The following is a 13,867-nucleotide window of genomic DNA, read 5'->3' as shown; positions in this document are numbered from 1 at the left end:
TGTGTGTGTCTGCCTCTCTCCTCTGTCTCTTCTCTGCCTGTCCCTGTCCTCTGTGCGCATGTCTCTCTGTGTCTGTCTCCCTCACCCATGTGTGTGTGAGCACACACACCCATGTGTGCACGCATCTTTGCATGTCCGGAAGCCAGAAGTGGGGACTGAATCCCTTCGGGCTAGAGTTATAGGTCCTTTGGGATATCCAGCTTGCTATGTGGGTGCGGGGATCTGGACCTCATTCCAGACCACCTTTAAGTTTTTAGACAGGGTCTCATATAGCCCAGGCAAGCCTGGAACATGTCGTATATAGGGGATAATCTTGAATCTCTGATCCTCCTACTTCTACCTCCCTAGACTGGGATTAGAGGTGGGGACTACCACGCCTGGTTTCATGTCAACCCCAGAAGAGTAAAAGTATATTAGATGAAGTTACTAATGAAGTCAGCGAGACGTGGTGGCTTACGCCCATAACCTCAGTGCTGGACTGGCTGAGGCAGGATGGAGAGTGTGAGGCTAGTCTAGACTACCCAAGAAGGCTCTCTCTAACACAAACAAAGGGGCAGAGCGTGGCGGGGCACACTTGTCGTCTCTCCACTTTGCAGGGAGAGGTTAGAAGGTTCAAGCTGACCCACAGCCACAGAGAGTTTAAGGGCAGCTCTGGCTTAGAAAATGTTGTCCAGTGGTCAGAACTTGGCTAGCTAGGGCCCTGGGCTCGATATTCAATGTTCTGTACTGGGGCAGGCCCGAGGGCAGGGATTTTCCTGCTCAGGGGTGGAACACCCATTTCATGAGGGTTAGCCTTTAGAGCCAAGCCCTAACACCCCAGAAAATGGAAAACTTCGCCTCCTCCTTGACCTCTTTCTGACACCTCTTTTGGTCCCATGATGGCAGCCTGCCAGAATATACATACTCATGTCTGGCCTCTCACCCACTGTGAGGTATCCTTTGTGTTTTGGGGGACATGTTATTGACAGATACAACCCTGGTTCTGCTCTCCTGGGGCATTAACTGAGGAGGACAGCCCTGTGTTCAAGTGGGCGTGGCTCAGGGAGGGGAGACCGGAGAGGCCTTCTTGGAGGTGGTGGCTGCACAGGGCCAGGAATTTAGGAAGTAATCCAGCTGAGTAGCAGGGAGTGTTTCTGTTGTGTTTTATTTCTGACTCTGGCATCCAACACCTCACTGGTTTCCCGGGCCTCTCATGTGTTACTAATTCATCCTACTTTCCCTTGGGCCTGCTATGGGCTGGAGGTTACTCAGGGTCTGATGGAGCAGTAAGTGAGACAGCCTCGGCCCTGCTTGGCTCACATTCCAGTGGGACAATCACTGAATAATCACATCAATATGTATTATAGGAAACATCCCTGTGAAATTACAACTTGGGCTGAGGAAAGATAGGGCATGTGAGGAAAAGTCCCAGAAGCCTGCCCCAGTCTGGTGGTAACCAAGAATGGGCTGCCAAGAGAGTGGGTCCGTCTCCACCAGGGAGACTTCACTCATTTACAAGATGAAGACACTCCCTCACCCTTTCTTACTCTGCTGACCCCTTCTTCAAAATTAATTCTCCTCCCACTCTCATGTGTTTTGCCTTAATTCTAAAACCTTCTTGTTCTTTACAAGTCTTTTACATTATTTGTGTGTGCACATGGAAGCAAGAAGACAGCTTTCAGGAGCCGGTTCTCTCTCCACTGTGAGATCTGGGAATCGAAGGTAGGCTTCAGGCTCGGTGCAAGCACCTTTGTCTGCTGAGCCATCTCACCAGCCTGCTTACTCACTTTCTTCCTAGTGCTAGACTGACACACACACAAGAGCTGGCTGTGTGACAAATGCCTTTCATCTCTGCACTTGGAAGGCTGAGGAAGGATTGCCTGAAGTTGGAGGCCAGCCTAAGAACATAGCATGACCCCAACTCAAGAAAAGCACAGGCAGGTTGGGAATATGACTCAGCTGGTAAAGTTGCTGACTCAGCATGCTCAAATCTCTGGGCTCCATCTCCAGCACCGTATGAATCTGGGTGTGGTGGTGAGGGTTTGAAAGCACAGCACACAGGAGCATCAGAAGTTCAAGTTGGTAGTGGCGCAAGCCTTTAATCCCAGCACTCAAGAGCCAGAGGCAGAGGCAGGCAGATCTCTGTGAGTTCAAGGCCAGCCTGGTCTACAGAGTGAGTTCCAGGGCAGTCAGGACCAGACAGAGAAACCCTGTCTCGAAAAACCCAAAAACAGGAACAAAAAAGTCCGTCATCCTCAGTTGCAGAGCGAGTTCCAAGCCAGCCTGGGCTACTTGAGACCCTCTCTCAAACCAAATTAAAGAAAAAGTAACAGATCACTATGTGTTCTAGGGCCATGACTCGGCGGGAGGCTTGCCTCCTACGTGCATGACTATGGGTTCCATCGCCATGACAGAAAAGCAAAGTTAAACACAACAGGTTGCATGAAGTGGCTGTGACCTGGTGGGAGTAACGCGGCGCCCCAGAACCTACAGGAGAAATGACTAAAGGTCTTGAAGGACAAAAGTTAGACCTTTCTAGGAATGTGGTGGACAGGTGGCTGTGCAGACAGACACCACTACCTCATTAGCATTTTATTGTCATGGATGTATTGTAAAGACAGTACACATCAGGAACATTAGCAGGGCCCGTTTGCCGAGGGAGCCAATGAGGTTAAACAGCTATCCCTCGAAAAAGTGAACATGTGCTTCACCTAAAGCCAGCCACACTACCCATCTCCCAACTGCACTGAACTGCAGATGGCCTAGAGCTTCCTAGCTTGCTAAACTAAGTTATAATGAACAGTTAAACAATACTAATACGCACCAGTCCCTGAGCGGCAGGCCCTTTGTTCTCATGGCTCCATCTGCTGGTCACGCTGAGAATGTCACTTACAAGGGGCCTCAGCTTACTTCAAGGGCTGCCCTCAACTCCGAGAAGTGAGGGGACCCGCCTGGCACACTGGCCAGGTTCTGGTTGGCCTAGATCTGGGAGCCTTACGTGGACAGGACTCCCCCACAGACACTGCAATGGCCTTGGGCTCTAGCTGCCAGCCCTTACTGCTCACCCGGACAGTTAGAGGCTGAGTGTTGTGCATGTCTTCAGGGTGGCGATTATTTAATAATTTGGCCTGTCTGCAGGTAATAAGTCTTCCTGAACATCACTAAGGATCAAGAACCACACAGGTGGTGGGGTCTGGGGCAGGGCATGCTGTGGCTAACTGCTTGGCATCTGGGAGGGGAGAGCTTGATTATGCACCACTTCCAAGCAGTGGGAGGCTTTATCTGCTTGAACTTCCTGTCTCCAAAAACAAGTCTACAGCTCATGCGCCTAAGCCAGGGCCCACAAGTAGGGTGGGCCACCTAGCCTGGGTGGGAATGGAAACACGTGGTGGTACAAGTCAAGAGTTTATATTTCAGTGTTTTCCGTTTCAGTACACTGGGGCCCAGAAGTAGGAGGCAGCCCCGTCTATGTTGCATGAGTGCTGTCAGCAGGTTGCTCGCCTGCCCTGCTTTGAAGCAGCCTCTCAAGCAACTCCAGATTCCACCATCCCATCTCACCACTGCGACCTGGGACCACAGCAGTTGACTTAGGTAGCTTCTGGGGACTGAACGCGTGGGGCTGTTAGGCTTTTATTTGCTGAGCCATCTTTCTGGCCCCAAAAGGAGCCTCTATCTAAAGCCCAGCCCTTAAAATTCAGAGTGGTGAGGAAGATCTGCAGCAGGGAGCCCTCCCACCCCCTTTCTCACATACCCCCAAGCAAACTGGGAAGCCTTCTCTCACCACAGCCTCACAGAGACTGGGTCTCTCTGAAGCCCAGGATGGCCTCCAACTCAGGTTGCTTGCCTGTGCTGGGGACTGTCACTACAGCCACTTGATTTTACCCTACTGCACTCCTCAGCGGTGCCGTCAGTGCCGCCCGGGCTGACGAGGCTGTGAGGTTCCCCCAGCCTCGCTGCTTTTCGGCCCCTCATGTCCTGTTCTGCCAGTGTGTCCGTGGTTCCTCTGGCTGTAGTAGCCTTCCTTCCCCTGGGGTCGGGGGCCTCTAGGTGCTTTTTTGGTGATGGAGCTGTCTTTGCAGTCCTCATACACACCCCCAGGCTGCAGGGCCAGGGTAGCACTTTGCCCTCGGCAACCTGTCCACAGAGGAAGGCTGAGGACAGAAGGAAGAGTCCAGACAGGTAGTCACTGTATTTTATTGGAAAACATTGATATATATTTTTCTTCACAGCTTGAACTGAACACAATATTGCCCGGTTTAAAAAAAAAAAAAAAGAAAAAAAGAAAAAGAAAAAAAATAAAAAAAAAAAATAAAAACAAAAAACCCGAAACATTCGGCAAAGTCCATAGCCTCACGCCTACCTGCCCTTGCCCTCAACTCTTGGCTGGGTCTCCTGATAGGTCTGTCCCTCCCTCCCTCGAGGCTGGTGCCAAGGGGTGGAGAAGAGAGTCTCAAAGCTGGGCAGGTCCCAGCAAAAGCAACGTGATTGCCCTGGGGGGCCAGATGAGAACAGAGAAAGAAAACGAACCCAGACTGAACTGCCCACATTGACTGACATGTCCCAGAGGCTAGAGTCAGAAGCAAGGGCACGCGGATCATGCTCTCCGCTAAGTGGGGCAGGCAGGGTGAGGGCAGAGGCGGGCAGAAAGCGATGCCAAGTCACCACGACGGGGCAGGAGGTGCCCACTGCGTGCTCTGTGTGGCGGCCCATAGAAGTGTTTTTTATTGCAGGTTGGTTCTTATGAGCATGGTGGGGCTCGTCTCCCCTCTCCCCACCCTTTACTTGGCCCAGCATGTTTGGGACAAAAAAAAAAAAAAAAAAAAATCAAAGTTTTAAGGGGCATACAGGGGAAGAAAAAAAGAAAAAAAAAGATCACCAGCACATTACACAGCGACCATCCCCCACACCCATTCCTGGACCAGCCCTGAACTGCGCAGGTGGCTGGGGGCGCCATGGGGGAGCGGCATAGGATGTTAGCACCAGGTATTTACAGAACAGCGTGAGATTGCTGGAGGGATGAGGGCAAGTGTGATCGGCAGCATGGCCAATGACAGCCCCCTACCCAGCCTGACCTCAGAAAGCCAGCCAGATGGTTTCAGAACAGAGCCAGCAAGACCCGAGTGCCATCCGCTCTATCCGCCCCTCCCATAGTGAAAGCAATGTTAGCTTCCAAGGCCTTCCTGCCCCTTCCCCCCTCCCACCCCCCATCCTGGGTCACATCAGTCACTGCCACCACTTGGACTCCCTCGTCCTGCAACGCCCCCATCCTGGCACCCTGCCCCATAGGCTGCTGGGTTTGCACACAGAGTCACAGGGCTGGGGTGCATGCAACAGTGGCAGAGGACATGCTCCTCCACTTGGCAAAGGCCTCCCACCCTTCCCCACCAGGAAGGGACAAGACTGGTGGCCACCCCAGCACCCAAAGAAGGGCAAACAGAAGGAAACAAACCAAAAAACGGAGGAGAGCCATCCGGGCTGCAGAAGGAGGGCAGAGGCTCCCCAGGGCAATGGAGTTCACCTTATGAATGCATCAGGCCTGGAAAATGGGAATGGAAGGGGGGAGGCCAAAGGAAGCGATGAGGGCCATGGAGGGACAGTCAGGAGGAAGGAGAAAGAGCAGTCATGCAGCTTGGGACAAATCTTTTTGTTGCTTTATCAGATTCTCAGTCAATCAACTGGTGTTTGCTAGAACCGGGTACGCAGGGGAGTGTTGAAGAGAGGAGAGCGCGAGAAGAGATCAGAAGAACGGGCATGGCCAGCTGCCCGGGCCTTCACTTCGCAGTCATCATCTGTACAAACTCTGCCAAGAGATACGAAGTTGAGTCCATCACAAGCTGAGCCCCTGCAGTCCTCCCAGCTCCAGGGCATGGGGGACCTAGACCACACAACTCACCTTCATAATTGACCTGGCCGTCTCCATCAATGTCAGCCTCTCGGATCATCTCATCCACTTCCTCATCTGTTAGCTTCTCCCCCAGGTTCGTCATGACGTGACGCAGCTCAGCGGCACTGATATAGCCATTCCCATCCTGGGGTTTGGAGACAAAGGCTTGTCACTCAGCTTCCCGTGGTGGCAAAGCTGCAGTGGGCAAGGATTGCCAACTGCCTCCCCAACATTCTGGGGTTCTGAGAGTGCAGAAAGGGTTCTGGCTTTGCTGTCTGGCATCTGTCACAGGGCTTGGAGTAGAAGGACTGCTTACCTTGTCAAAGACACGGAAGGCCTCTCGTATCTCCTCCTCACTGTCTGTATCCTTCATCTTTCTGGCCATCATGGTCAGGAACTCTGGGAAGTCAATGGTCCCATTCCCTAGAAGAGGGGAAGGAGGCACATGTTACCTAGAGCCCTCTAGAGATTAAGAGTTCCTTGGGGCAACTGACTGAACAATGAGTGCTCACCATCAGCATCCACCTCATTGATCATGTCCTGCAGTTCGGCCTCAGTGGGGTTCTGCCCCAGTGATCTCATCACAGTCCCCAACTCCTTGGTAGTAATGGTACCATCTCCATCTTTGTCAAAGAGGGAGAAGGCTTCTTTGAACTCTGGTGAAGGAAAGGATCAAGGTGTCAAGGGGTTAGAGTCACCTAGTCTCCTATTTGCAGGTGGAGAAGGAAGACGCAGGACCCTGCACTTGGCAGGGTCAAGTGCCTCTGCCACCTCCACCTTCTTTCACTCTCTACAGCATGAGAAGTTGCCTATCTCCTCTGTCTCTGAGCTATCTGGTCTGACAGCTGTCCCCTGCTAATTCTTATTTCTTCTTGGTCCTCTTTTTCTCAAATGATGCACTGGACCAAAGTGATGGCGGGTGTTAAGAGGAAAGACAGTTCTTTATCTGAAGTTCAGTAGCCAAGGTCAACTGGCAGGAGGGAAAAGGAAGCTGCAGAGGCTTCTGGCCAGCCACAAAAGGAAATGTGCCATCAGATTCCTTCTGCCGGGCACTGCCAGTCCAGTCCCCAGCTGTGCGCACTACCGGCTTCTTCAGGAGGAGCCAAGCCTGTGGGGCAGTGACGTGTAGAGGTGGTCTCCAGCAGCACTTGGCTGATGGGCAGTGTGTGGGGTTGAAGGGGTGGGAGGCAAAGGAGGATGGCTGCCAAGCCAGGAGGATGAGGAGTGCGGTGCTGAGTGGGAAGGCCACAGCTGGGGCCGCATCAGGAGAGGGGAGAGAAACATGTAGCTCCTGCCCTCCCACTGGGCCCACTTTGGCACCCAGAGCTCCCCACCCCCAAACCCTCTGAGAACAGATGCCTGGCAGCCTGTTCCCAGAGGGTGTGGGCTGGGAGGGGTGGTGGTGGTGGAGGGGCGTGGTGGACATTTTGCTAATGGGCACACAGTGAGAAGCGGTGTTTGTGTTATAGGAGGGCCAGCCTGGGGATGGTAGGTGGGGTGGGAGGGATGCACACTGCTGGGCAGCTATGACCTGAACTTCTGGGCCTTGGGGAAACAGCCCAAGTCTCCTTGAGGATGCTGTCATCTCCCTGTGCTGAGACCTGGATGCTAGGGGTGGGGGTGGCAGTAGAGAGTCGGTCACGTGACTTAAAAGCCCCTGACCAACAAACAAGTCTAATCTGTCTTTCCTTGGTGAGTTTCTACCTGCCCAGGGCCAAAGTGGTGACTCTGAGAAAGCAGGCCCATGTCCACCATCTAGTCACACAGCCAGCAGAGCTAGGAACAGAGATCTTTTCTCTTACATTGGCCTCGGGTCAGCCTTGTGGCAACCCATGGCTAGGAGATACACTAGAAGTTGCCTCAGGCTTCTTGGTATTTAGGCTGTGGAGGGGCAAAAACACAGAAACACAGTCCATGGGTCCTGTAGCTGGTCTTCCTGGGGCTTGGGTTGGGGGCAGAGCCACAAAAATAAATCACATGGGATCTAGGGGTTTTCTTTTAGTTTATGGAGGTGTATGATTATTGTTTATGCAGAAAAAAAAATTTAAGGGATACCGACTATATTCTAGGCATTGAGGACATGGCAGCAACCAACTAAAACAAGTCCTATGCTCTAGGAATTGATTCCTGGTGTCAGCAACAATAGGAAAAGAAGATGGGGCACCCATGGCCCATCAGACAAGCCTGCACCACACAGGCAGTGAGGAATGGAGGAAAGGAGCTGCCTGCTTGGGTTGGGGTCAGGGAAGCAGAGCTCTGGCAAAGGGCAGGTATCCGCCTGTCGCAAGACAGGGTTGGAAGTGAAAAAAGGAAGCAAGTGAGAAGTGGAGGGGACAGCCATCTTCACCTTCTGGGGTATGCAGGAAGGCCAGCCCATAGTAGGAAAGGCAGGGGCACACCTACTCAGCCTGGCTGGCTGCAACTGTGAGGAACAGCTGGGCAGGCAGGTCCTGTGAGGTTCATTTCAAGTAAGCTGAGGGAGGGGAGGACAGACTGCCCCTGCAGCCTGGGCAAGGTCTGTGGCAGAGCCGTGGAGTAGGTGCAGCAGGGCCTGGCTGAGCAGAATCTTCTGCACACACATCAACATTCTAGCAACAGGCCTGGCCTGAGGGAATGTGGACACACATTTTCATCAGGTGCAGGGGCAGGCTGAGATCTGGCTGGGGTCAGAGCAGCAAACTCACCTGCAATCTGTTCTTCAGTCAGCTGGTCAGCCTGGAAAAGGAGGAATGAAGAATAAGTCACTGTGCTATCTCCCCACCCTTGATGTGGCCTCCTCCCGCTGCTCAGCCCCCTCTGCTGCAGCCAGTTTCAGAAGGCCTTCCTGCTGGACAAGGGAAGAGTATGTGTGTCAGAGTCAGGATAGTTGGGACTCACAAGCCAGGTGAGAGGGTGGGCTGCAATGGCGGGCCTGCCGGATGCAGGCTGGGCAAAGCACCTTGTCTCAGGAGCAGGGCTGCTCCAGCCCAACCTGGGCACAGTGCATGTGGTGCTGAGGTTTCACTCCGGGAGCCCCAGAGGCCTCACCAAGTGCTCTAGAAGGCTCCAAATCAAAATAGGCCAGTTGCTGGGTAGGGTGGACAGAAACTGTCTGGGGCTACCTTTTCTCATTTCTCTGTCTCCTATTTGGAGACACCAGGCCCAACAGTGTGGCTCCAGGTTCCTCCAGGGCCTGAAAGAACCCTCATCAGGCGAGAGGCTGCTCTAAGCACTCATAGGCAAGGCAGGTGTAGGGCACCATTCTGTTACTTCTTGGTTAGAGGACCAAATGGCAGGGAGGTATTGCAGTAAGCAATGGTGGCAAAAGACTAAAATCCGCTTGGGCTTCAGCCTTCCAGATTCAGCGCTGCAGTTTTTAACCCTTTCAGGCTGGGCTACTTGAGGCCTAGCCAGCCAAGGTAGTCTGCCCTGCTGTATCTAGGGTTGTATGAAGGAAACACAGCTCTAAGCTCCTTTCCCATGAGCCCTGGTTATCTTGGGGTGTAGAGGTCCTCCTGGGAGGGGCAAAATGGGGGCTAGAGCTCAACTTCAAGCTTTGAACAATAAATAGGGCCAGTTTTCTTTTTTGTGTGTGTATGTGAATCCTGTCAAATCCTGTCAAAAAAAAAAAAAAAACAAACAAACAAAAAAACAAAAAACCCCTCTACCATCCTGGGGCCACTGTAGTCCAGATGATGCTCCTTCATTTTCCCATCAGAGCAAGGGTACCAAGGCCACAGTAGGATCCTGGCCTGAGCCTGCAAGCCCCAGAAACAGAAGTGAACTATGGTAGACACAAGCACCATTTCACTAAGGCTCTGCAGCTCCTAGCAGAGGCTACAAACCACTGCCTACCCCTAACTTTTGGCTGGTCTTGAAAACAATAGCCTCTAACCCCCCATTATAATAAATGATGTAGATGGGGGGGGTATTTTTAACCTAGAGAACTTGAGACCAAGCCCCAAACAGGCAGTATTGGAGGAGAATCAAAGTGATGGGGGAAATGCCTGCAGAGGGGGTGGAATTGGAGAAGGAAGGTAAAGACAGAAAAGGCCAAATGTGTACTCTTCATAGCTATCAAAAATGACTCGGAGTGGTGGGCTTCCTAACTCTGACCTGGTTGCCCAGGCCAAGGAGCCCTTGTTCTAGCTGCCTTCCTGAGCATGAGGGAGGGTGAAGACTATCAGGCCCACCCCTTGGTTCTGACACCTGAGGACACTGCTGCTGGCTGCTCTCAGAAAGTGAGAAGAGAATGGGCTTCTGGTTACCAAGGCCAGCCTGTGCTGGGGAATGGGGGGAGGAGACAGAGCAGCACCAGGGAGGATAGCTATAGACCCATCTGCTTTTCATTCTCTTTCACGGTCTAGTATAGGAAAAGTCAGCCCACTCGGACCTTCCCATCGCATAGCACTGTCTGCTAGAAGCTCTGTTCCCTTCCCCTTTTCGTGACGCTAAAATGGGATGGGAGTAAGGAGGCCAAGGGAGGCTGCAGAATGGTCAAGGATGGCTCTGGAAGCCGCAACGTGCCATTTCTTCCCAAAGAGCCGAGAGCTGCAGAGGAGGCACTGTCACGGTTGCTGCAAATAGGCGTGGCTCTGTGAGGGCCTGTCAGACACTCTCCCTGACATCCAGGAGCCCTTTCTCCTGCTCCATCACGGAAAGGCTGTAGGTATCACGGCAGGGCTGCTGGCCTGGAAAACTGATGGCCCAAGAAGACTGACTGACTATGCTGCTGGCTGTCATGGCCCAGAACCTTAGCTTCCACCGCAGAACAACCCTCTTGTCTCCAGTTTCCCGAACCAAAGAGGGGCTGGGTAAGAAAAAGCAGCTTGAGATGAGGAAGGAAGAGGGGATTATTTCTCTGTCTTACCCTGGCCCCCAGTGGGTGCCAGAAAGCAGTGTTAAATGAGCTCAGAAACCAAGGCCAGGGCCCCTCACCGGGGCCAAGGAGGCACCAGAGAGCTCAGGCCAAAGTCCAAGGCCAGTTACCAGAAACTCTTACCTCCCATACCTTGCTGATTACAAACAGAAAGAAAAACTGGTCAGGGCCAAAGCCAAAAAGCCGGGACCTTCTTTGGAGGTAAGGAGTGGGGGCTGCTGGCAGCTGCCCAAGATGCAGGGCCCCTTTAGTAAGTCTGCTGGGGGGGATGGGGTGGCGGCAAGAGCCCTCAGGTCTGTGTCAGCAGGATGAGATCTGATACATGGTGGCGGCTGCCTGTCCTCCCCAGCTTTGCCAGGGAGGGTGGTGCACGAGGTTCCCAGTCTGAGCCTGGGGGGGCTGGGGGTGTTGTGGGTGGCAGGACCAGGGGAGAAGTAGTCTGCTCTTTTGCTTCCAGAAGCTCTGGCTGTGGGGAGCTGGGGAAGAGACCTAGAAAGAATAAGTGGCCCTCGAGTCAATGAGAGAGGATCCTCTGGAGGTCTTCTCTGGACAAACACTGCAGCCCCCACCCTGAGGGGATGGGAGAAGGCGTCTGTCACTGACACCACGCTGTACTGTATTGCGCTGTCATCTGGCACAGCAAGGAGAAGCAGGTGCATGAAGCTGGAGGAGAAAGGCAGTTCTCCTGGCCTGGCAGGGACAATGAGGGGGCCAGGCTTCCTGGCTTAGGCAAGGTAGTTCATTTGATGCACCCCAAACTTTGATCCCACTCCCATTTCATGCAGCTTCAGTGCGCAATAAGGACCTGAACAACTCCGCCCACCTGCTCCCACTGCCATGGTGCCTTCAGCCTGGCCCAGCCCAATCCTTCCCAGGGAAAGGGGACCACACAGCTATTCCTTCAAGTCCTCTGCAGCAGCCCACTACCAACCCAGACTCATCAGCCTTTGTCAGCCTTTCCCTGGGGACAGCCACCTCTAAACCTAGGCCTACCTCAGCTACTGTTCATTGTCTCCTACTCCTCTAGAAGCCTGTCCAATCCCACCCCCACCACTCAAACTCAAGCCCTCCCCCACCCCTCACCTTGGAAACCCCGTTTTCCTCCGACCCAAACAAAACACGCCTCACCAACCCTCTCTTCAATCTCTCTTCCTCGTGCAAAAGCCTAAAACCTCAGAATCCTTCCTAGCTACCCACCACATAGTTCTCCACAAGGCTTCCTGGTTCCCCCACTACCCGTGAGCACGTCCCTACTTTAAAACACCTCTACGACCCTAACTCCCTCCATTCCCCCTCTGAGTCCCCGCGGGCTCCAAGAGCATCTTCTAGCCTCTGCTGCCACCCACCTCAGGCTCCTCCTTACCTCAGCCTGCACCTGACCCTCCTCCTCCTCGGCAATGCTTGTCCTTGGAGACCCCTCCGCCACCGAGGTCCAGCGTGCAGAAGTGACCCTGGACCCCCATCTATCTGGTCCTCTGCAGAACAACCCCCATGAACCGATCGGTCCCCTCTCCCACTTAGGCTCAGCTACCCACGGCCACGCCACCAGGAGCAGCCTCCTGCATTCTCCTAGGACCCAAAGCCTTCATCGCCGGCGTTTCCTATTTCCTCCTCCCGGGATCGGGGTGGATGTGATTCTAAGAGCAATCGCCCAGTGATGGACCCGAAGGCCGCCTGGGGGTGGGGAGGTGTCCCGGTGCTCTCCATTTGAAGCCTTAAGACTGTCCGTTTGGGGGTCCCACCAATTCCATCTGCGGCTAAATCCGCTTCTACAAGTCCCAAGCGCCCCTTGGGGGATCCCGAAGGACCCGGCCTCTCCCTCCCAGGGTTCGCTCGCCGTCCCGGGGGTCCCCTCCCGACCTCTGCCTCCCCACTCACCATGGCGAGGCACCGGTATCCGGAGCTCGGGGATCGAGGTTACCGTGGCGGCGGCAGCAGCTGCAGCAGCTCGAGCTCCGCCGCGCGTCCGCGCCTCCACACTCTGCCCGCAGCGCGCGCCGCCGCCACCGCCGACCGCCCCAACGGTCCCTTCAACGGCCGCCGCGCGCGCTCCGCCTCGCCCGGCCCCGCCCCGCCCGGCCCGCGCGCTCCCGCCGCACTGCGGCTGCCTACGGATCCCTCCGCGCCGGGGCCTTGCGGTCCCCCCCCGCCCCCCGCCACGGAGCCCCGCGGATTGGCTGCCGGGAGGGCGGGCGCGCGCGCGCGCTCCCCGCCGCGAGGACTACTTTCGGCCTCCGCGCTCTCAGCCCCCCTCGCCTCCGTTCCGCTCTCCCCTCTGGCGGAGGGGCACGGGGTGGCGGGGAGCGAGGCGGACCTCTGTGAGCCACGCCGCTATTGGACCCGCCTCGCGGCGGAAATGAGAGCGCAGCTCCGATTGGTCCGGCCTTCCCTGCAATGCGTCAAACTGGGGCGAGCCACCGCGCGGTGTGTATGTGGGGGGCCAGCACGGGCTGTGTGGCTCTGTGGAGCCGGGAGGCGTGGAGAGCCGGAGGCGGAAACGGTGTGGGTGTTGGAGACGCCAGTGCGTTTTCTCTGCGCCTCGGAGGTAGCGAAAGGGCTGGAGAAAGAAGAAGAAGGACTTTCTTCTCTCTCCCCCTGGAGCGGTTGCAAAATGGTTTAATCCAAAACTTGAGGGTCTGGGAGCCTGGCCTGGCCCGGCTCTACAGTGGCCGGGGCTTCAAGGTTCCGTCCATCTCCCGAAGGTTCCACCCCCTCCGTGTCCAGCACGCTGGGATGGCTCCGCGGGTGAAGGCGCTTGCAGGCAAGCTCGGGGGTGTGAGTTCGATCCCTGGGCCTCACGTGAGGGAGGGGAGCAGACTCCCACAAGCAGTTGTCCTCCGACCGCAGCATGCATCTGCATAAGTGTGAATAAGCAGGCAAATAAATGGACATTTAAAAGATGCGCTATCAGCAGCACGTGGGGATCTCCACCGGGCTCTTGATCCTCTCGGGATCGTACTAGGACAATCTCTGGATGCGGGGCGTCCGTTCATTCATTTCATAAGCCTGAGCTGGGCACCGCGGTATGCAGAGACTTGGTGCTTGGCTGGCCTGGGGGCCTCACACTTCCCAGTCATTATCATCTGGACAGCGTGGCTCCTTTCTTTCTTTCTTTCTTTCTTTTTTTTTTTTTTTTTTTTTGGGGG

General features: G+C 54.7%; 1 protein-coding gene across 1 annotated transcript; it reads right to left on the bottom strand.

Annotated features, from left to right (window-relative positions):
* Window positions 1-4,157: 4,157 nt before the first annotated feature.
* On the bottom strand, window positions 4,158-12,764 carry Calm3 (calmodulin 3). The gene is made up of 6 exons (XM_055615531.1): window positions 12,600-12,764; window positions 8,548-8,578; window positions 6,376-6,519; window positions 6,180-6,286; window positions 5,873-6,008; window positions 4,158-5,779 (listed from the first exon to the last, which is right to left on the bottom strand). Exons 1-6 carry the CDS (start codon window positions 12,600-12,602, stop codon window positions 5,751-5,753), a joined length of 450 nt encoding a protein of 149 aa, XP_055471506.1. The 5' UTR covers window positions 12,603-12,764; the 3' UTR covers window positions 4,158-5,750.
* Window positions 12,765-13,867: the final 1,103 nt, after the last annotated feature.

Source organism: Psammomys obesus, unplaced genomic scaffold (genome assembly GCF_907164565.1).
Source record: "Psammomys obesus unplaced genomic scaffold, mPsaObe1.curated_primary_1811, whole genome shotgun sequence".
In the NCBI taxonomy this organism is placed as follows: domain Eukaryota; kingdom Metazoa; phylum Chordata; class Mammalia; order Rodentia; family Muridae; genus Psammomys; species Psammomys obesus.
The sequence above is the reverse complement of the archived record's forward strand: the minus strand, read 5'-3'. Positions and strand labels throughout refer to the sequence as shown.